General features: G+C 38.4%; 1 protein-coding gene across 1 annotated transcript in view; it reads right to left on the bottom strand.

The window, feature by feature from the left end:
* The window catches only part of LOC134671496 (uncharacterized), a 38,826-nt gene that overhangs the window by 5,598 nt on the left and 8,850 nt on the right, over positions 1-24,378 (bottom strand). Inside the window, exon 2 of the mRNA XM_063529363.1 lies at positions 3,560-3,659. Within this exon, the coding sequence (XP_063385433.1) occupies positions 3,560-3,659 (100 nt within the window). The remainder of the gene's footprint in view (positions 1-3,559; positions 3,660-24,378) is intronic.

Here is a 24,378-nt window from a genome sequence, read left to right as displayed (position 1 = left end):
CCTTTACCACCAAGGAGGAGTTTTGGCCGAAGGGTGTCAAGTTTCGGCGGTTCCGCGGCCGGCTCCCTGACACTGTGGGGTTGCGTAATGCATCGCAGCCATAATGTGATTTGTAGTGTTTAGTTTTAAAATATATTTTTATAATATGTATGCTAGTTTTAAGGTATTTATGTATGGGCCACTAGTTGCCTGAAATAAAGATTTTCATTTCATTTCATTTCATTTCATTTTACTCAAGATTCTTGAGTCAAGAAACTACATTTATTTGTTGTGCATTCGATCTGCAATTTTTAAGCATAATTTAACAATGAAGAGTCTATTTGATAACGTAGAAAGCTATTCATAGACTTTAGATTACAGATGTTGTGCATAATTGTTTTGCGTCGTATTTTTTCGGAAACGTTCGTATTTGTCACGCTTCTTCAGTCAACCTTAGCACTTTTTATACCGCGACTGCCTGAAATAGCAAAGCAAGACACGTTCGTACGTTTCCGTGAAAATACGATGGAAAATAATTATGTACTACATCTGTATAGTTATATTTAGACTTTACAGCATAAGAAATAATTCATTAATTAATACATTTGAGTCGAGCAAACAGGTTTAGTTTATATTGCCTGTTTTGTATCTAAGGTTGCACAGATCAGTCTAAGATGTTCGAAATAGGATGCATCATAACGAGTTTCTTTTTTGTATAATTTGTGTGATTCAATAGGTCCTCGCTAGAAATACGGGTGGCCGGTTGCTCTTTGTCGGTTAAAAGCTATATATTTGATGTGTTTTATAGGTGCCTTTTACTAATTTGTTGGCATCATAACGAGTATACGAGATGCTCGACTTCGCTGGCTCGGCCATGTGGAGTAGTGATCCAAAGGACTCGAGCCTTTTAGCTCTTTTTTTAGGGCTCGCCTCATCTCTTGACGCCTAAAAGGCTAAAAGCCTATTTAGCGCTTTAGCCCGCGAGCCTAGTTCTATTTAAGATCCTAGACTCTTGGGGCTAATAACCTTATTAAGCCCGGCCAGCCGGTCGGGGGCTAAAGAGCTAAATAGGCTTTTTTTAGGGACTTAATAAGGTTATTAGCCCCAAGATTCTAGGCTCTTAAATAGAACTAGGCTCGGGGGCTAAAGAGCTAAAGAGCTAAATAGGCTTTTAGCCTTTTAGGCGTCAAGAGATGAGGCGAGCCCTAAAAAAATAACTCCAAAGGCTCGAGTCTTTTGGATCACTAATGTGGAGAGGATGGGATAGGATCGTGCGGCCAAAAGAGCTTATCTGGGGCCACCAACTGGGAGACGTCCGGTCGGAAGGCCTAGGTACAGATGGATCGACGAGGTCCAGAAAGACCTGTGTGGCATGCAAGCGGCTGAATGGCATCAGATCGCACAGGAAAGGAACGAATGGCACAATCTAGTGTCGGAGGTCAAGATCCACTTCGGGTAGCTGAGCCAGCGAAGTAAGTAAGTATCATAACGAGTACCTATAACCGGTCATTGTTGGGTAAGTATATATTTTGTAATACATATATACAATTTCCGTACATGCATATTATTCCTTGTCAGCAAATGTATTGCTTTGCTACAAGAATTATTTATTAATTATCAACTTAATTAAGTTAAAAATGGGATTTGTGACAAGTTGAAGCACAAATTATAAAAAAGAAAACTGTATTTTTACCCGAAAGATAACGTAGGGAGGGTATCTTAGTCTGCTAATAATGTATTACTTAATTATTGATTTGTTATTAATCCTACACATGTCAATTAAAACAAAATATCCATTTAACTACTAGAAACTGCATAACTTGCAATAATTATAGCTAATGAAGCCTCGTGTTTTAAATAACATACTTTACTAAGAATTTATCGGATGTGTGCAAAGTCCCTTAAGTTAATAAGTTAAGCAACGTAAGGTTTGCGCCACGCTCGCGGTTTCATCACTTTCCGATGCCAAGTAAAAGTTGTTTAAGTACTTACTTATACAGTGGAACCTCGATAACACGGATCTCGAGGGGGAAACGCCAAAAAGTTCGTGATAACGAGGTTTCGTGTTATAGAGGGCGTAGACTTAGGGAGGGTCGTATAGGTTATTGTTCGTCTGAAAAAGGCTTAAGTTACAATCTGTAACTCTGTAAAACGCATAAAAATTCGAATGAGAGAGATAAATTCCCATTAAGTAAAAGGTAAAGCACGTAAAGTGCAGTCTAATTGCTATTTTTCGAGTTACAGAAATTTTCTTAGTAGGTAAATACCTACCTTCGAGATATAGAGGTGATAAACTGATAAAACAATCAAATAAAACAATTAGTTATAGAGGAGAAATGGTACTGGATAACGGAGAAATTTCGTGTTAATGAGGTTAAACATTTCGAGTTTTGGAGGTATTGGGCTTTGAAGGAAAGGAAGTGGCATTTAATTTGTAGCTAACGAGGTTCGAGTTATTGAGGTTCCACTGTACCGTCTATACAGTTCACAACATACTTATAGGTAAGGTCAGTGACATTGCCTATGTTTATCACTCTGTGATAAAGCATCCGTCATTTTCACAGCGATATGGACTTAACATCCTTTTTGCGATCATTTTTTATCAAAGAACTTGGCCTGTTTTACAATTATTATGTTTCCGGTAGCATTCTTGTAATTCGGGTGTTACCCGCTATAGAATGATCTCGATGTTGTTTACAACTATACTAATAGACTTGATTAAAGCTAGTTTGCGATTATTAATCACTGATTAATAAATAAATACTTACGTAGATCGTTACGTAGATGCTCTAAAAAGTCTAATGTATCATTCATAGCTGTTGGAATTCCTGGTATCAATAAATAAATAAAATAGATACCTATTTGAAACACGGCATGATTATCAAAACAAGCTAGAAAATCAAATAGATTATAAACCGAAAGAAACAAATAAGTAATTACAAATTGTGTGACAGTATGATAGCCTATACTTAACATGTAGGTTTGAGAACTCCAGGCCGAGGCTTCGGACACTTCTTTTTTTTTCACTTCGTTATCTGTATAAATCATCTCGTGATCACGTGTTTATTACAGAAAACGAAATCTCGGACGCCCCGGCGTGGACCTGGACCGTTCCTAGTTCTAGAGTCACACCAAGAATAGTCTGCAGCGTATTTGATAGCCCACGCAGTGAAAGTGTTATTTTAAACGTCAAACTTCTATGAAATTATGACGTACTTACCTATAAATGACACTTGCACTGCGTGGGCTGTCAAATCCGCTGCAGACTTTTTTTGGTCCGAGTCTAGCGTGAGTCATCTTTACGTGAAGCATGCATAAAAAAATAAACCATCAATCATATGGAACTGAAGTGTTGCGCATAAACAATGATAACAGCCTAAACTCGCAGTTTTATCGCCAGTCACCAATGTCATCATGCCTGTTCTAACAAGTAGGTAAGTAAGTGCAAAAGTGATGCGCATAGTGACAAGCGATAAAAATGGAACCATGCTACCACCGCTTGTGTTTCTGTTTTCTTTTATATTGTTTTAATAAGTAAAGAGTATTTGTATTGTATTGGATAATATTGATAAAGACTTACTAGGTTTCCATATGCGAAGGCAATCAGTCCTTTCCGTAGTGGAAAACAAAAACAGCATCTTGTGAGGATCGGGATCTCTATCGAGTCGACCACCTTCTGTCTGAAAATTAAAAAAAGAATTCTTTTAATTTCTACCCTGTAGGGCTAAGATGGTCGGCTCTTTATCATTTGTCACGATGCCTGTCACGTTCTAACAAATATGTAAGTGCGAAAGTGACGCATGGCATGACAGGTGATAAAATAGGACCATGATACCGCTTCGACGCTATCCATGTTAGTGCAGTTCAAAATGGAAAAAAACTAGTTAATATAATTTCATAAACAGAATACCGCTCCTGCATTTCGTTATTTTGAATGAATTATGGATAAAAATAATTTACAAGGTCTAGTCAGCCTAAAAAAGCTGTCAATGACACCTACTAAGGTAAATAAGAAGTACCTAATAGGCACCGCAAAGTAAATAAGAATAAGTATGTAATAGGTACAGTCGCCATCAGATATATCGGAGCGGCCAAGGTGTTCACAATATCTGAACACGCACTCTAACGCCTTGACAATAGAGGCGTGTTCAGATATTTGTGAGCACCTTGGCCGCTCCATTATATCTGATGGCAACTGTACCGCAAAGACCACAAATAGTATTATACAATTGCTGTTCTAAGGTAAACGGTTTAAGACCGATGTGTTTGCAGAATAGGGTATTGACTGTATTTGAAATAAATTATTTTACACCATGCATGAAATAAAGCACCAGAAGATTAATAGAGAAACGTAGACAGCCGTTATTTTTAGACACCATTTATATTTTAAAACCCGTATTAAACTATAAAAAGTAGGTAATTTGATTGTGACGTCACATGCTAGTGTTTCATACAATAAATTCCATAGAGTCTGGCCAACGAATCGTGGCACAAAAAAAGCGGGAATTTCAATAAAAACCGCACCTGGCAATAAAATTACTATGAAATTAAATGACAGCTTGAAACTGACAGTTTATTTGATAGGAAAAAAGTTGCCATATAAAGAATTTTTAAAAATAGCTTGTGACATGATTCGCTGGCCAGACTCAGTAGCAAAATTGCAAATTGCAAATTGTTTTTTGCAAATTGTTTTGACAGTTTGCAAAAAGTAACTGATTTGACTAGTAGTCAGATACCCTATTAGAAAAATATCCAAAAAATCCAAATATCTGTTTTAATTTCAAATATGATTTCATATTTGATAAGTCAGCACCTGTTGGCCAATTTGTTGAAATAATGCACGTGTGATGTGATAATAACGCCAGATGTCACGTGCGAGATTGCAGTTGCAAGTGTTGCAACGCCTTGTCGTAAATGTCTAAAGATATACTAACAATAGCTGATATTTCTTCAAGGATTCACTAAATTTATATACAGAGATAAGTTACTGGTAAGAAGGCCCAACGTTAATGTTTATTTTTTACCTTTTCAATCAACTCTGACCAACGCGGGACTCGAACCCACATCCTTGGATTGCCGGTCCAATGCGTTACCAATTCCGCCAGATGACGTTGACACTTGTGTAAATACTATAATCTGTACGGAAAAAGAAGAGTCGTGGAATGTATGGGACCCAATACAATTCACGACTCTTCTCTTTCCGCACATACTGTATCTTTGAAAGGCTAAATACGAGTATTTCAAAGATTTAATCATCTCAATTTGCATACCTATATAGCAGATGTGGTAATGTATAAAAGATGTTCAAGTTACACTGATGTTATACGGAATAGTCGGAATACAGTTACATTTTATTTTATAAACGTACCCGTCACCCGATCTTTAACCTCTTGTCTCTCTCATATGAGAAATGATAATAGTCCTAACTGAATTGGTAATTTTGGTAGGTATATTTTTGTGTTTTTTTTCTAGAATGATTTTTTTGCTGCTCTGTGACAGCCGAAGATTTTTGACCAATTACACACATGACAGGTTAAGACGCGTATCACATTCATCAATCAAATAGAAAGAAACTTTTACTAGAATAATATAAAACACCACTAACCAAATAAATATTGATATATGGCTACGTATAACTACACTTATAAAAGGCCATAACAGCCATTGATAATTACATTAAATTTTCTACCATATTCTCAGGCAATAACTTCTAATTTCAAACTGTTGATGCAAGATAGGGGATCAATAGCAATACATACCTACCTATATAACTCATTCATGAACTCTGCCCCCCATCATTCATTTAAACACCCAGCAGCTCACAATTTCACTTTCTCCGTGGCAAGTAATCGGTCACTAAATCTATTTTCGTTTGTTAAATACACATAACTCCTAATTTGGGAGTTTATAGGTAATAAAACGTTGTTTATAACCTCTGTCATATGGTGGATTTAAATTGGAGATGCCCTGGCGAAGGTCCCAGGATTTTATACCTAAATATATTTTATTTTATTTATTTTACAATGCCGCCAGCATCCTTGGTACAATGCCTCAGGGGCCTATTTTATATTTAAGCTAGTTATTAATTTCGTTTAGTTGTACCACTGATATATATTGTATGTAAATTAATGATTTATAAATTTTGCAATGTAATATCATCATTAACAGATAAAGCTTTTATGCTGACACTTCGATTTCATTTATATTTACTTCTTAACGAAACTTAAATCAAGTTAAATGGATAAAAATAAGGTAAAGGCAGATGTTTGATTACATTAATGATTATGACATAATTTTAATTTATAAGGTAAAAAATAATTCGTCGTCCTTTGTTCTGTTTTTAACCTTTGCACAAAATATTTGTCTTATGAGTCAGGTTAGAAAAAACAAATGTTTTCATCAGCTTAACTCCGTGAAAGTCGAATGACGTGATAGTACACTTTAACATTCCTAGGGAGGTAATACAGTGCCAACCTTAGTCATAATTATGGCACATTGGGGTAACTTCGAAAGCGGGGTTATTTAAAAAATGGCAAATATCTTTAAAACCTAGCTTAGCAAAAATATTACATACCTATCTCTTCTTGTTAAACTATTAGATACGCTTTGAGTGCAGAATTTACGAGTACCATCGCCCACACTGTTAACTGACAGTTCGTTAACCTTATTACAAAAAACCATAAGATCCACCGATGTACAGTCATCATCAGATATATCGGAGCGGCCAAGGTGCTCACAAATATCTGAACACGCCTCTATTGTCAGGGAGTTAGAGCGCGTGTTCAGATATTGTGAACACCTTGGCCGCTCCGATATATCTGATGGCGATTGTACAGTCAGGAGTGTTGCTGTTAAGTACATGCTCCTATCGTAAAGAAACGTGTTTGTACATAATCCATCATGATCGGGGCTATAACCGCGAAAATCGAAGTTCGCAAAGTGCGGAGATTTTTCTCTGTCACTCTAATTACGCCTTCGTTGGAATAAAAGAGAAAGATCCCCGCAATTTGTGCATTTCGGTTTTCGCGGAAGCCGCTCGGATGCCTAAGGGCCCGCCACATCTGGCGCCTTTCGAGCGTCGGCGTCTACAATTCTATGGCCACTGCTCGACGCAACGTTGACGCAGCGTCGACGCAACTGCGCAGCGACGTCATTTTACATAGCGCTGACCAGACGCCGACAGACGCCGACGCTCGAAAGACGCTAGATGTGGGGGGGCCCTAATATTGCATATCGGATCCCTTTGTTTAACATAATTATTGCAAGTCATAATGTAATTCTGCCTATCCTAAAGCAATTCTGAAACCGTTAACTTTTCAGGATTTTCGTAAGATTATACTATATATAAGATAGGTTAAGTTAATAGGCTTGTTTTATGGCAATCCTGAAAAGTGCCTAAAAAACCAAATTATGACTAACGAAAATGCGGACAAACAATGAATTAGACATACCTAGTTTTTAATGTTAAAAACTCAAAATTAATAATCAATAATTACTTTCAAGGCATAACTTACCACTAAGTTATTTCCCTTAAACTTTATGGGAAACAATAGATACATTATTACATATATAAGTAAGGCAAAATGATAAAAAAGAAGTTTTTAATCACATACATAAATTGAAACATTAAGTATTAGTCGAGTTAAAACATTTATGTAAAGACTTGCACGGAATCATCAGAGCGAAGACAAAAATATTACAGTGTCATCCGATGAACACTGCCTATTAGGGCAGTGAAATGACGGGTGATTTACTTTATAATTATGAACAGTAATTATACGCCGTGATGCATCTCAAGGTCATGATAAGAACAGGTAAGCAAACAAGCCATGACGGGTAAAATACAGTTTAGCAGCATTACTCAAATGCTTGTCACGGGTGATCTGCAAAATTAACGCAAAGCATAGCAAAAGCGATTTTGATTTTCCTTTATTGTAGCAGACCCTCTAGACGCTGATACTTTGATGATGATGACTATATGTACTTACTTCATAAGTACGTTTAAAAAAAATGTTATTTATTTATTTTATTTATTTATTTAAACTTTATTGCACAAAAGAAAACTTATCGTACAAAAGGCGGACTTAATGCCAAAAGCATTCTCTACCAGTCAACCTTAAGGCAAAGCAGAGAGATTGTGGGCGGTGCAACTGCTACTACTACTAACAAAATTTAATATAAAAACGCAACGCTAATTTAAAAGAATATTAACATACATACTTACGCAAGTACATCAAAATATACCATAATATGTTACCATATAAATACAAAACAAAGGAACAACAAGTCTGTTATTAAATACTCATTTAATAACCTTAAGTTGACTCTGTAGCTCTGTAGCATATCGATAAATAATTATGAACTTATAATCTCAGTCAATAAATTACTGTCAAATTTGAGAGCATTTGCAAACCAGGGAGCCGATTTTTTGATTTCGCGCGCTCGATTTCGTCAATCGAAAATCTGTGGAAAACGGTGAAATGATATTTTTGAAATACAAGCGATAGAAATTGGGAATCTAATGGTATTGACCACTCGTTTTCAATTCTATTATAGTCGCACCGATAAAAGTCTGCAGAGGATTTGATAGTCCATGCAGTGTAAGTGTTATTTATACGTCATAATTTCATAGAAGCTTGACGTTTAAAATGACACATGCACTGCGTGGGCTATCAAATCCGCTGCAGACTTTTCATGGACTGACTCTATTAGAAATCACTTACACCAATCACAATATGTAAACAAGCGAACGCCAACAACCCAGATTTCACTGGCGCCATGAAGCAACAGCGTGGGAGAACTCCAAAGGCGTGGAGCGGGAGTTTGGTGGTGCTCTTTTTTAAGAAGGGGGACAAAACCCTCCTTAAAAATTACAGACCCATCTCGCTCCTGAGTCACGTCTATAAGCTGTTCTCACGAGTGGTCACGAACCGTCTCGCCAGGAGACTCGACGAGTTCCAGCCGCCAGAGCAGGCAGGGTTTCGCGGAGGATATGGCACCATAGACCACATTCACACAGTGAGGCAGATTATACAAAAGTGCGAAGAATATAATCAGCCCCTGTGTCTAGCCTTTGTGGACTATGAGAAGGCCTTTGACTCTGTCGAGACCTGGGCTGTTCTGGAATCCTTACAGCGATGCCAAATAGACTATCGTTATATCGAGGTGTTGAGATGTCTCTACGAAGCCATGAGTGTCCAAGTACAGGGTCAGCAGTCTAAACCTATCCAATTGCGCAGAGGGGTGAGACAGGGGGATGTTATATCCCCGAAACTGTTCACAAGCGCGTTGGAAGATATGTTTAAGACGCTGGACTGGAAAGGTAAGGGCATTAACATAAACGGCGACTACATCTCACACCTACGATTCGCAGATGACATAGTCATAGTGGCAGAGTCGCTAGAGGAGCTGAACCGGATGCTGGACAGCCTAGCTGCGGCCTCGCGACGCATCGGTCTTGGCATGAATTTGGATAAAACTAAAGTCATGATCAATGGCCACATTGATCCAATACCGATAGTCGTAAATGGCCACCTTCTCGAAATCGTTTCGGAATATACTTACCTCGGGCAGATTCTACAGTTAGGTAAAAACAATTTCGAAAAGGAGGCCAAGAGGAGGATCCAGCTGGGCTGGGCAGCGTTTGGGAAACTACGCCGAGTCTTCTCGTCATCCATACCGCAATGCTTGAAAACAAAAGTTTTCAATCAGTGCGTCCTACCCGTCATGACCTACGGAGCCGAGACATGGACACTCACGGTAGGGTTGGTCCACCAGTTCAAAGTCGCTCAGCGAGCTATGGAGAGAGCTATGCTCGGAGTTTCTCTGAAGGATAAGATTCGTAACGAATACTTTCGACAGAGAACCAAAGTTATCGACATAGCTCAAAGAATTAGCAAGCTGAAGTGGCAGTGGGCTGGCCATATCGCACGAAGAACCGACAACCGCTGGGGGAAACGTGTTCTTGAGTGGAGACCGCGACTCGGCAAACGTAGTGTAGGACGCCCTCCGGCCAGGTGGGATGACGATCTGCGAAAGACTGCAGGCAGATGCTGGATGCGGCAAGCTGAAGACAGGGCGCTATGGCGCTCTTTAGGGGAGGGCTATGTCCAGCAGTGGACTAATATAGCCTGATGATGATGATGATGATGATGATGAAGCAACATAGTTCCAACTTGAAATTGATCACATGTCTTTTAACTTGTCTAACTATACTTGAATTAAAATGCCTAGTAGTGGAGATATATTGAAGGGAGCCACACGAAATCGAGCGTCCGAAATTAAAAAATCGCCCCCCCCCCCCTTTACTAATACATTGCTAATTTTAAAATGAGCACAGATTGGTTAGGCCGTGTGAATTTTAGAAAGCGCTTTTCGGCGATTTCACAGAACAGTGAAGCATGGATATCAAGCTCCAATTACTTTAGGATAGGCAGAGTTCATTTCTGAATAGTAATATTTATGCAGTAGGACTAAGATGCTCGGCATTTATTATCTGTCATCACGTTTGTCACTAACAAGTATGTAAGTGAGAAAGTGACGCATGACATGACGAGTGATAAAAATGCGACTATGATATCGCCGCAGATAAAAAAAATTGTTATGGTTTTGATCTCATTTTGTTTTTGTTTTTATTATTATGTCATTAAGAGAGCCAGGCATTATTATACATATTATAAATTTTGTAATAGGTTTAAGTATACCTATTATAGGTATTTCGTGTACACTATGGTCATAACGGCCAAAAAATTTGGAAATGCAGTATAATTAAAAATATTTCAAAATCAAACTGATTATGTTGTATGTAAGTACACTTAATGCTAAATTTATCATTTACTTAGATTACTTAGAATATCTGGCTGTTTATTTGACTAACTTAACCAAAAATACGGATTTTTTCACTTGCGTAAGCCTCATTTTTGTATTTATTCAGAACTAGTTAGTACTTTATTCCGGATTACAAGCACAAATTTACAAATATTTACAAACCTAGCCCGTTTACAACAGAAGTTACACTTCATTACTTATGTGTACCAACAACGTTTGACCATAGATGTACCGTATGTATTCGTAATAAGGTTTAAGTTGCTAGTTACCTGTGGTTGTTAGAATTACGATATCAGTAGGAATTAGCGGCATTAGTGGTGTTTGCCGTCTGTGTGTACAAGAGGGATTGCGTGTGACCGGGCCAGACAATAATGTAGAAGTAAATATTGGTCTTTGCTCTAATGAGGGGACCAGCCGGGCTAGCACATGATTGGCGTGACAGTATCTCGCCGCGAGATAGACTACCCGTCCCTCTTAATACAGTTAGAAAACGACGGGTAGTCTATCTCGCGGCGAGATATTGTCGCGCCAATCATGTGCTTGGCCTTGGACCCCTATTCGACAAACGATGTTTGACGTATCGTGTTGATTTCCCTTGATGTGGGAAAAATCATAAGTTCCCGAACACGTCCAATGTCCAAATTTACAATACGAATTGTCAGTTAACACGTAAGAGTCTTGATTAGTGTTTATTGGCAAACATATTAATAAGCACTTAAGTGACTGATTACTGTTAACACAAATCGGTGAGAAAACGGACCATAACTGTGTGGGGTCGACAATAATTTAGTTTACTACCTAATCTCCGCAATACCATTTTCATAAGCACTACAGAGCACACACATTGCACATACATAAGGTCAATAGATGGTCAATGAAGATTGTTGTTTACTTGCTAATTATTTTCATCATCAGGACTCATAAATTTACCTTATCAGAAGCCGTAAATTGCTCTAGACTAACATGTCTACCGGTACGAAATTTTATGCGAACAAGTAATCTCAGAAACCACATATCATCACACCGTGAGAATGAGACATGGATAATCAGCAGTAATCTAGTAATGGCGAACCGCATAATTGTGCAACGTCAACAATTACTGGCCTAAGATCCATGTTTCCCGCAGTACTAATAGGTACTATAGTTTCCCTTTCGACTTTAGAAACTTTTAATGAAAAAAAACAATGTTTGTATGTACTATGTAGGTATGTTCGGGTCAAATCTAGTAAACTAAATTGCCACTTCCCATAATTCGAGTGAGCTGAAGCTTAACATACATAATGTAAGTTGGGTGGCAATGCAATGTAATGGTATCATCGAGTTGATCTGATGATGGGCACAGGAGGTGACAGGTGACCATAGGAGCTCATGGATAATCAACAAAAGTTGGTACCATGGCACGGAACAACCTGTATAGACTCCGCATAGACTTGAGGCGTGAGAATCGACATGGCTAATCGCACCGGCCGCGCAATCATGTAATTACCACTGCCTACTAAGCCACTGCCTTATCCTGGCCGAGATGGTGCAATTACAACGCTTTCCCTGGGAGCCTATTCGATATTGTAATATCTTAATCTCATAACTAGAGGTAGTATGCCAATGTACAGTTTCTCTTTATATTCTATACCTTTTACTGGCCTTTTATTCGTCTAAAAGCTATTTCTAAATAATTTCACATTTATAAAGTAACTAAAACTGAACACTTTAGAGAACGCACAGAGCAGAAAATTTGAACATTAAAGACAAATACTTAAAATGCCTTTTTAGGGTTCCGTACCGAAAAGGTAAAACGGGACCCTATTACTAAGACTTCGCTGTCCGTTCGTCCGTCCGTCCGTCCGTCCGTCTGTCTGTCACCAGGCTGTATCTCACGAACCGTGATAGCTAGACAGTTGAAATTTTCACAGATGATGTATTTCTGTTGCCGCTATAACAACAAATACTAAAAACAGAATAAAATAAAGATTTAAATGGGGCTCCCATACAACAAACGTGATTTTTGATCAAAGTTAAGCAACGTCGGGCGTGGTCAGTATTTGGATGGGTGACCGTTTCTTTTTGCATTTTTTTCCGTTTTTTTTTTCATTGTGGTACGGAACCCTACGTACGCGAGTCCGACTCGCACTTGCCCGGTTTTTTTAATTTGGTGGCCGTGGCCAGGGCAGCTATTCGACGTGCGTACAAAGTCATCTTGTGATTCAAAATACCGCCGTATTGTGTCATTTGTGTCATGCGTCATGCATTGTATGCTTGTCAATTTTAGGAAATAACAACATTTTCTGCAATTGCTGTGCCCTAACAGGGTGTCATGTGCCAACTATGTTGTATTTAACAATTGTATATAATAAACATAAATGCAATAAGTAAATTGAATTGAGTTTGAACTTGAACAACGTTATTATGATTTCATCAAAATAAATTTTCAACTGAACATTGATACAGACATGTCATACGCACATAATTATAGTGTTTAGGTAAGTACCTATTTAAATAAAAGTAAACAAACAATTTGTAAATTTTCGGGTAGTAAAAATATTTATTGGCTAACAAACCAAATACAAAACCGCCTGGATCAGTCACTGAATGACCTGACTTTTATCTACATTATTTTATCATACAATGTTTTCATCTACCCTCAACTGGCTTAAGGAGCCATTTGAGAGTAGATTTTGTTTACGTTTATTTAAATACCTAAAAATACAGAGTATAGGTACATATAGAAATGACTTTCGTACGGTGCGTGTCCGTCCTGTGCTACAAGTACACCGTTTTAGTGTAGCCCAGCCTATACGAGTAATAGCGGTTCACCTCATTTATCTCAACCCCACAGATTATGAGTTACCGCACAAACCCCACTAGTTAAGTTTACGTAACACTTGTTAAGTTGTGTTACGGTTAGCCTGGATTCCTGTGAAGATTTGTTATGACATACTGTGTAAGCGAGAACCATTGACGTCAACAGATATAACACGCGATTGCTTTATACTGGGATTAACCAGCGGCGATATCATGGTCGCATTTTTATCACATGTCATGTCATGCGTCACTTTCGCACTTACATACTTGTTAGAACGTGACAGGCATGGTGACAAATGATAAAGTACCGACCATCTTAGCTCTAGGCGGTATGGTGGTCGCATTTTTGTCACATGTCATGTCATGCGTCACTTTCGGACTTACATACTTGTTAGAACGTGACAGGCATGGTGACAAATGATAAAGAGCCGACCATCTTAGCCCTAGGCGGTATGGTTGTCGCATTTTTGTCTCATGTTATGTCATGCGTCACTTTCGTACTTACGTACTTGTTAGAACGTGACAGCCATGATGACAGAGGATAAAAAAACCGACCATCTTAGCCCTAGACCACCTGACATTCAGATGTCAACTGCAGCACAAATTGACTAATATTTGCTGGTATATTATCTTATCTTATCCTTTTGATCAAAGTTCAACTCAATTCAATTGAATTCAATAGTTTGCGCAATAACTCCTGCTGCTGACGATGACGGATCATCATGAGTTAAACTGTTTTCGTGGGGTTAATTAGGGTCGAAGCAATTAGCTGTCGTGTTTGTCACTAATAAATTCAGACCTCGGCAAATTTCAACGTCATTATGAAGCGGTGAAGGATTCTGAGTAGTCAAATTATATACAATCTGTACCCTAGGTATTGATTAAATTTTTCCTTATTTTTCGGCCGCTAGAGACTATCGACCCAATTCGAACAATTCTTTTAAGATGTCACAGCGATGTGATACCGATCCGTCAGTGTTACGTATTTGGTTAAAGACACTTTTGACACTGACAGATCGGTATTGAATCGCAATTACATCTTATAAGCATTGTTAGAATTGGGCCGTAGGTATGGTCGGAGGCGTAGGTACCTATGTTTTTCATCTGAACATTAATCGTCAATCTTATAACTGACGTTATACTCTGTGCGGCTCTTCTCTTTCCGCACACACTATAATGAGTTAAGTAGGTAAGTTTTATGAGTATTAAGCATTCAGTTTGATTTAATAAATATATCATTTGATATTTACCAATCGCTTTTCATTATTATTCACAACGACAGACGGGACTTAAACGCATAAAATTAATTACGTTTTAAATTTTCCTCCGACGTTTCGAGGACGGCGTTGTCCCCGTGGCGTGGTCTCGGAGAAGATCCGATCTTCTATAGTCAGACCGTAAAAAGTCTGCAGCGATTTTGATAGCCCACGCAGTGCAAGTGTCATTTTAAACGTCAAACTTCTATCAAATTATGACGTATAAATAACACTTACGCTGCGTGGGCTGTCAAATCCGCTGCAGACTTTTATTGGTGCGACTGTATGATATTGATGCATTGACTTTTTTATCAGAGATAAAATAAATCTACAGTAATATCTCATCTCAGCTGTGGTATTGCGTCACTTACATCGGCGGGCACGGGTTTTTGCGTACATTACGTGTTTCCCGGATGCGAGCAATCTCTCGTTCACTCCTAGAAACCATGGTTAGATATAATAACACCCAAACACCTAATGTACCTGTACAGACATACAGCACCAGGAGCCCAATTCAAATTTAACAATTTGTTATAGTTTTGATACGACTTTGTAGTCCTTGAAGCCCTTCAAGGTCGCTCTCGCTGATTGGTGCATGCAAAATGAAGTGAAAGCTGTGAGGGTGGTATTCCACCTATCCAATTTCTTTGTCCGATGTGTTTTGCATCTCATATTTTGCTTAATGATAGAGTGAGACGCAATGACGTTGGAAAAAGAAATTAGACAGGTGGAATACCACCGAGGTGCGCGCCTATCACTGATGGGCATTTTCGCGAGAAGAGATACAATCAACTGTTTTTCTAAAGTAAGTAGGTAAATTTAAACCTACTCGGAACAACGGGCTTTAGATCTAGGAGAAAAAGGGTAGGAGAAAAAAAATGTCCCAAAATTTTCAGTAATTTAAGTTACTCTCCATTTTGTAACAAGGTGTTTGAAAAATGGTTACGGATTGGAAAAACAAAATTTGGGACGCTTTTTTTTCTTCTAGTAGGATCGAAAGAGCTCGTGATTATAAGTCGAAAAATACATTAATTATGTTTTAGAAAAAAGACGATTGGATTCTCTTCTCGCGAAAATGCCCCAATACGATCGTCAAAGTCGTATCAAAACCAGTTCATAACTCTAATAAATTGGTAAATCTGAATTGGGCTCCAGAAGTAGTTAAGTATACAAAAGTTTACAATTATTTACACATGTTATCACGCACGGATGGCCATGAGGTGAAAAAAATGGCACGGCTCTTGGAACGGGTATTATTGGTAGGTAAAATGTTTTCCTTATTGCACGTTTAATACGGAGGTTAATATGATTAATTGATTAGGTACCCAAGATGAAGTGATTGTATAAAATGTGTACACTTTAAAACGATAATTCTGTGCTTTGAAACTGTCTGTTGATGTAGATGGCGCCATATGGCTCCGTATCTCATATATGGTAACCCTGGTGGTATCCAAAGATGATGCTTTTAGGGCGAAGAGTTCTTGAAATCATTTGCAGCTTAATAATTTTTTCACTTTTCCATACAAAATAGGGTGCCATGTCGGCACTGCCTACTTTTAAAAAATCCCATATCTCACATTGCTACTCAAAGTTAAAAAGCAGTATGCCTGTAAGTCTGTATGCTTCCCATACATAGATAGGTACCTACTACCTACATGTCTTTTTTGATTGTCATATTTTGAAGATTTACGAGTTTTTTTTCAAAGTAGAGCCGATATGGCACCGAGCTACGCTATGGCACTGAGCCTAAGCTCTATTGTACTATATTTTTAACTAATTCGTTTTGACCAATACCTACAGTTCTAAAATAATATATTACAGTAAAAATATTATCAGCGAAATAGATATACATATTAAAAAAACAACATATCTCCATTAACACAATGCTATACCAAATTGAATGTTTAACTATACGTGACGATTACTCTTGGGGCCCGATTCGGATTTTGAAATAGACATTTATTAGATATATTTTAGACATCACCAAGATACGATAACGATATGTTTAAGATCTAACCTGTCAAATTTGACATTTGCGAGATACTTTTGAACGATTTCCACAGGATATGACTTAGAGATCCAATTCACATCTAATAGATATCAATACAATACAATACAATACAAATACTCTTTATTGCACACCTCATTACAGAAAACAATACAAATAATACAGGAAGAAGAGGTTAAACAACAGGCGGTCTTATCGCTAAAAAGCGATCTCTTCCAGACAACCTTTAGGTAGCGGAAATTAATAAATTTATGTCATGTCAGTAGGTGTTTCAAATTCAATATAAGAATTTTAGCACAGAAAAAACACAATACAAAACAGTATAAAAGACATACAAATAAAAATAAAATAAAATTTATATAAATACACATATTATACATACATAAAATTATATACATATACACATATATATATATATATATATATATATATATATATATATATATATATATATATATATATATATATATATATATATATATATATATATAAATATACGTAAAAATGCCAGCTATAGGGAAAAGGAAGCGGTAAAAGTATTACGGAGCAGATAAAAAGTGAACTTACATATCTTACTCTATCTAACGTAAAAGTGACATTGGTTGTCTGAATTGCGCTGCAAAAGAGAACTAGTGTCGTCTCTTGTGAATATCTTGAAGTTTGAATACGGCAGTTGCTCATTATCTAAGCGTGAGTTAACGTTCTAACATCTCGCTGGTGACATTAATTTTACAATTCTTTGCTTTGTAACAGTCATTACTGGCTATTCCACGCAATTAAGAGTTGCAATGATTATACAAGATGACAATGAAAACAAAGTTGTTTATGCGATTATATAAAACGAATATAAAACCGGTTCACGACACTTAAATTATTCAAAGAATAGTTATAGTCTAAATATATATTTTCAGTTTTTAATTAGTTTAAATTTGGATTGTATATATACGTCTGACTGTATAATATACCTATATTTACATTTTATTCAGCAGCGGCATCATGGCCACATTTTTATCACCGGTCATGTCATGCGTCACTTTCGCACTTACATACTTGTTAGGAAATGACATGGTGACAAATGATAAAGAGCCGACCATCTTAGCCCTACAGAATAGTGTAAGATATAGCAAAAAATGATTTTTAATAGTTGTTAGGGTTCCGTACCTCAAAAGGAAAAAACGGAACCCTTATAGGATCACTTGTGCGTCTGTTTGTCTTTCCGTCTGTCGCAGCCTGTTTTTCGGAAACTAACTGGACCAATTAAGTTGAAATTTTGTACACATGTGTAAATTAGTGACCCAAAGATGAACATGTTTTTTTTTATAATTTTAAAATACGTAGGTTCGAAGTTATTTAAGAAAATAGCCAAAAAATGACCATTCCTCCCCCTTTATCTCCGAAACTACTAAGACTGAAATTTTGAAAAAAATACACAAAATTTTAGTTCTATACCTATAGATGACAGGAAAACCTATTAGAAATGTGCAGTCAAGCGTGAGTCGGGCTACGGTACGGTACGGAACCCTAGAAACGCGAGTCCGACTCGCACTTGGCCGGTTTTTTTTTAAATAATTAAATAATAGTCTCAACATTTGAACTGTTTCATTTCAGAGCTTGTAAACATCTACACAATATTGTAGTAGGTAACACAATTTAATCGGCTCTTCCGCTGAATAAAACCCAATTTAATTTGCGCTCTTCCCATATGCTATTCATTAATTAAATCAGTTCTGGGTTGATTGGCACCCAAACGGAATTGTCCACTGTATTTAGAACCTCAGTGCAAAGAATTTTAAAAGAAAATGGAGATCTGCTTATATTGGACGGAAAAACGTGGGTGGAACGTAGTTATGCAATTAACTTGCATTCATTGAGGACACGCGTTTTCATTATTGATTATGACTAACTTTTGAGTTGGTGAATATTAAAAAAATCGGACAAGTGCAAGACGGACTCGCGCACGAAGGTACCGTAAAAATCACGTTTGTTGTACCTATGGGAGCCCCACTGAAATATTTATTTTATTTAGTTTTTTTAGTATTTGTTGTTATAGCGGTAACAGAAATATATCGTCTGTGAAAATTTCAAGTGCCTTATCTATCACGGTTTATGATATACAGGCTGGTGACAGAAAGACAGACGGACACTCGGTCAGACAGGCAGACAGACAGTAGAGTCTTCTCATTCTCAATTTAAGGGAATAACCAGACAGACAGCTCATACTTCAAATAAATGTTGTGTGTCGGCTGTACACATTCGAAGAAACGTCGAAACAGGCCATGAACGAGTACACACTCGTACGTACGTACACACGTACTGTTCCCTTCTCGTCCCGTTTCGCCCTTGTCCAATTGGGTCCGCGACTCCGCGAGAGGCTCCGACGGCTGTGTACAGCCGGCATTAGATTTTAAAAGTCGACTAATGAATAGAGACTAATTTTGCGTAGAACAACATAAAAATAAGCTTTTGATGTTTAGGAGCAATCTAAATTAATCAAATCAAACTATGTACCATATCTAATTGGTCATAATACCAAAGGAAAATATATTATGTAGTAAAGTTATACTTATTTTGTGCTTTACTCAAGTGCCTTGTAGCTAAATTACATCTGATGTGTTTTTGATCGACGGAATAACTGACCAAAAGGTCCATTGTTTCAAGATAATCTATAGAGATGATGACAAAATTTGTAAAAATTAACCATTTTTCTATTTTTTACACCACACCAAGAGTCCTATGTCCTAGGCCTATGTCCAGCAGTGGACGTCCTTTGGCTGATATGATGATGATGACGATACCAATAGTAACAAGACTAAGTTTATAAGATCCGGGCTATAACCGCGAAAATCGAAGTTCGCAAATTGCGGGGATTTTTCTCTGTCACTCTAACTACGCCTTCATTGGAGTAAAAGAGAAAGATCCCCGCAATTTGCGAATTTCGGTTTTCGCGGTAGCCGCTCAGTTTTCGGACATTTTTCAAAATGTCGGATCCATGTGAGTTTGTGAAGTCTACAGAGAGGCTACCGCGAAATACGAATATCGCAAATTTTTGCTACAAGTTTTGCTAAATCGCTCTTTAATGTGAATTTAAACAGGTTAGGTTAGGTACAGGCGTTGTCAGATATATCGGAGCGGCCAAGGCGCGCACAAATATCTGAACACGCTCCTATTTTCAAGGCGTTAGAGTGCGTGTTCAGATGTTTTCGAGCACCTCGGCCGCTGCGATATATCTGATGGTGACCGTACATCTCAATATCCTTGACTTTATCATTGTTTTGGTGATGTTTAATCATTAGTTTTTTCATACTTAGTGACGCACGATTTTAGCTGAGGGCCCGATTCTGATTTTGAAATAGACATCTATTAGATATCTTTTAGACATCACCAAGATACGATAACGATATGTTTAAGATCTAACCTGTCAAATTTGACATTTGCGCGATTCTGGAGATACTCTTGAACGATTTCCACAGGATATGACTTAGAGATCCAATTCACATCTAATAGATATCTTACTCTATCTAACGTAAAAGTGACATTGGTTGCCCGAATTGCACTGCAAAAGAGAACTAGTTGATATCTAAACTATAACGTATCTAGAATGGATCTAGTACGTGTCGACTCTTGTGAATATCTTGAAGTTCGAATACGGCAGTGAATCAGATGTATTTTAAGGAAATTATGAAAACAAGTTTACTTATCAAAGAATCATGTCAGGTTCATTAAGTAGGTACAAAGGTACAAAGAGTTTACATCATCATCTCAGCCATAAGACGTCCACTGCTGAACATAGGCCTCCCCCCCTTTTTTGGGGAAGAGTTTACATACGAATAGAAAATACTACAACATTCTCAAAAGTCGGGAACCATACACAACTTCTGTTTTGGTAGAGACTTATTTATTTACAGTTAACTATTTAACCGATAGTTTTCTACCGAGTGACATCCTAAGGTTTAGGACCTTTAAGCTAACGGTAATATACTTCTATTTAGTAAACTACTAACTACTATTTAAGTAATGCATTAGCCATTAGTAAACAAACGATATGATGGCGCCACTCGGCATGCTGTTAAAAGATAGTCGACCATTAAGTTTCTTCTTAGATAAGTCTATTTACTAGTGTTCATTATATAGTGATTTACAACATAGTGGGTACCTATATTATTAATTAGTTAATAGATTAGAAGTGGTATTAAGATTTAACAATTACGTTGCTATAGTTTTAATACTTTTGACATTGTTATAACGCGACCTTGACCACTCCCATTATGGCTCGTCTACACGATGGCTGGCGCTGGCCCATCGTGTAGAGGAGCCATTAAATACGACTCTCAGTGCATTTCGCGCGCATCGATTAGCACGAGCAGTTGTATCATGTCAATAACAAAACTAACAGTTACAATTTAGATATTATTAACTTGAAGTTTAGTATTTATAGCTGCTGATATTTTCTTATAAATATAAACAAATACTACCTACTCATAGAAGTAGGTATAAATAAATTCATTTGATTTTATTTGTTTTTACAAGGCGCATTCCATAAGCCTGGCGTATTACTGTTTTTAAATCGATTGTGATATATATAGTATTTTATGCAACCGTTGTTTAAGAGAGGTCAAAAAAGGCGAGTGGCGTGAGTAACAATTTGACGCGAAGCCGAAAATTGTTAATAAAGACGCTACGAGTATTTTTTGACTCAGTTAAACAACGTTGCATAAAATACTTTTTCTACGACCAAGCACTTACTTTGAAATAAAATTGAAAATTTAACAATTCTTTTTAATTCAAGAAGTAGCAAAAATGGAGGGTACGGGCGGGAAAAGAATGAATGAATGAATGAATGAAATTTAAAACCGGGCAAGTGCGGATCGGACTCGCGCACGAAGGGTTCCGTACCATAAAGCAAAAAAAAAAACGGAAAAAAATGCAAAAAGAAAACGGTCACCCGTCCAAGTACTGACCACGCCCGACGTTGCTTAACTTTGGTCAAAAATCACGTTTGCTGTATGGGAGCCCCACTTAAATCTTTATTTTATTCTGTTTTTAGTATTTGTTGTTATAGCGGTAACATAAATACATCATCTGTGAAAATTTCAACTGTCTAGCTATCACGGTTCGTGAGATACAGCCTGGTGACAGACAGACGGACCCGTTTTACCCTTTGGGTACGGAACCCTAAAAAAAAACATGTATATGGTTCACTTATTTGTCAGAGATGACATTTAAAATAAGGTTGGCAACACTGTATTTCATTCAATATTTTTTAAGTGGTCATTACACGAAGTATCGTAAAATCGCCAAAAAGAAACTGCGTGTATGCACAAATTCTTTTTTGGGGAATAGACTAAAGACTTGTCTTGACAACTATAAGGTAGGGTTTTAAAGGTGTGTGCACGACCCTTTGAATGACAAATAAAAGGACGGGAGTAGAAAATAGTACATTATTGTCGAGGCTCGGAAGTAGCTACTTGCAGGCTGAGGATTCGTTTTAAACGGACGACCTTGGGAGTCCGTTTAATTGAATCCGAAGCCAGCAAGTAGCCTTCCAGCCGAGTCATATATAGTGCTTTTCTCAAAAATGGTGCAAGAAATATAAATATCATAGAAATATTTTACAAAACCAACGTTCTTACGTATATATTTTCATAGAAAAAAGTCCTTGCCGCCTTTTTATTATTTAATAAAAAAATAGAAGTGTATTTTTCTGCCGAAAATACGCCAACCTATTTGAGACAGCTAAATAGTCGCGGTACTAATCATCTGTTTGGCTGTTTAATGGGCCTGTGCCTTCATTTAATATGGCCATATCAAATTTTAAAAAGTTTGGAACTCGACAAATAATGGAATTTGTATGCAACATTGCAGTCCCAAAAGCGAGACTGCAATGTTTTTTACCCGACTACGGCAACGCAAAAGGAGGGTTATGATTTTGACCGGTATGTATGTGGGTATGTATGTATGTATGTTCATCTGTTCCCTCATAACTTCTAAAGTACTTATTATAATTTAACAAACGATGTGTCATTCGAATCGTCTTAATCGTCCGCTGGTTATAGGCTATATGGCGTCACAAAAAAATGAACACGGCGCCCTCTAGAGGTCATAAAGTCACGAACCAAAAAACTAAAATTAAGTAATGATGATGTGTTATACATCATTGGAAAGAGCTCAATTAGCACATTTCAAATATATAAATATTGTTAGCTTTTGCACCCGGCTTTGCTTGCATGCGCCACATAAAACATTAATTTATCGGTTAGGTGATTCGAACTATGAATCTACAAGCGTTCTGGATTCTATCCGCGTGTTACTCGACTACGGCGATACAAAAAGGTTTTTGCAAAAGAAATTTGTTTGGCCGCTGTACATGGTGTTTTTTTAATGTCCTGCAACATTTTATAACGTGAACAGGTATAGAAGTCCTGATCAGCCAAAATGTATGAAACAGTCAATTTTTTTACAAGATACGTACGTGTTCCGAAGCCGGGCGCCTTCGGCACCCTCGTACTAAAAATTGTCGGGCGTAGCCCGACGTACGCGTTCCAAAGCCGGGCGCCTTCGGCGCCCTCATACTAAAAGAGTCGGGCGGAGCCCGACATACGCGTTCCAAAGTCGGGCGCCTTCGGCGCCCTCATACTAAAAGTGTCGGGCGTAGCCCGACGTACGCGTTCCAAAGCCGGGCGCCGAAGGCGCCCTCATACTAAAAGCGTCGGGCGTAGCCCGACGTACGCGTTCCAAAGCCGGGCGCCTTCGGCGCCCTCATTCTAAAAGAGTCGGGCGTAGCCCGACATACGCGTTCCAAAGCCGGGCGCCTTCGGCGCCCTCATACTAAAAGAGTCGGGCGTAGCCCGACATACGCGTTCCAAAGCCGGGCGCCTTCGGCACCCTCATACTAAAAGAGTCGGGCGTAGCCCGACGTACGCGTTCCAAAGCCGGGCGCCTTTGCGCGCCCTCATACTAAAAGAGTTGAGCGTAACCCGACGTACGCGTTCCAAAGCCAAGCGCCGAAGGCGCCCTTATACTAAGTGTCGGGCGTAGCCCGACGTACGCGTTCCAAAGCCGGGCGCCGAAGGCGCCCTCATACTAAAAGCGTCGGGCGTAGCCCGACGTACGCGTTTCAAAGCCGGGCGCCTTCGGCGCCCTCATACTAAAAGAGTCGGGCGTAGCCCGACATACGCGTTCCACAGCTTCGGCGCCCTCATACTAAAAGAGTCGGGCGTAGCCCGACATACGCGTTCCAAAGCCGGGCGCCTTCGGCGCCCTCATACTAAAAGAGTCGGGCGTAGCCCGACGTACGCGTTCCAAAGCCGGGCGCCTTTGCGCGCCCTCATACTAAAAGAGTTGAGCGTAACCCGACGTACGCGTTCCAAAGCCGGGCGCCTTCGGCGCCCTCATACTAAAAGAGTCGGGCGGAGCCCGACATACGCGTTCCAAAGTCGGGCGCCTTCGGCGCCCTCATACTAAAAGTGTCGGGCGTAGCCCGACGTACGCGTTCCAAAGCCGGGCGCCGAA

Source organism: Cydia fagiglandana, chromosome 15, assembly GCF_963556715.1.
Source record: "Cydia fagiglandana chromosome 15, ilCydFagi1.1, whole genome shotgun sequence".
Lineage (NCBI taxonomy): Eukaryota > Metazoa > Arthropoda > Insecta > Lepidoptera > Tortricidae > Cydia > Cydia fagiglandana.
Note: the sequence above shows the minus strand (reverse complement) of the source record. Positions and strands in the feature narration are given on the sequence as shown.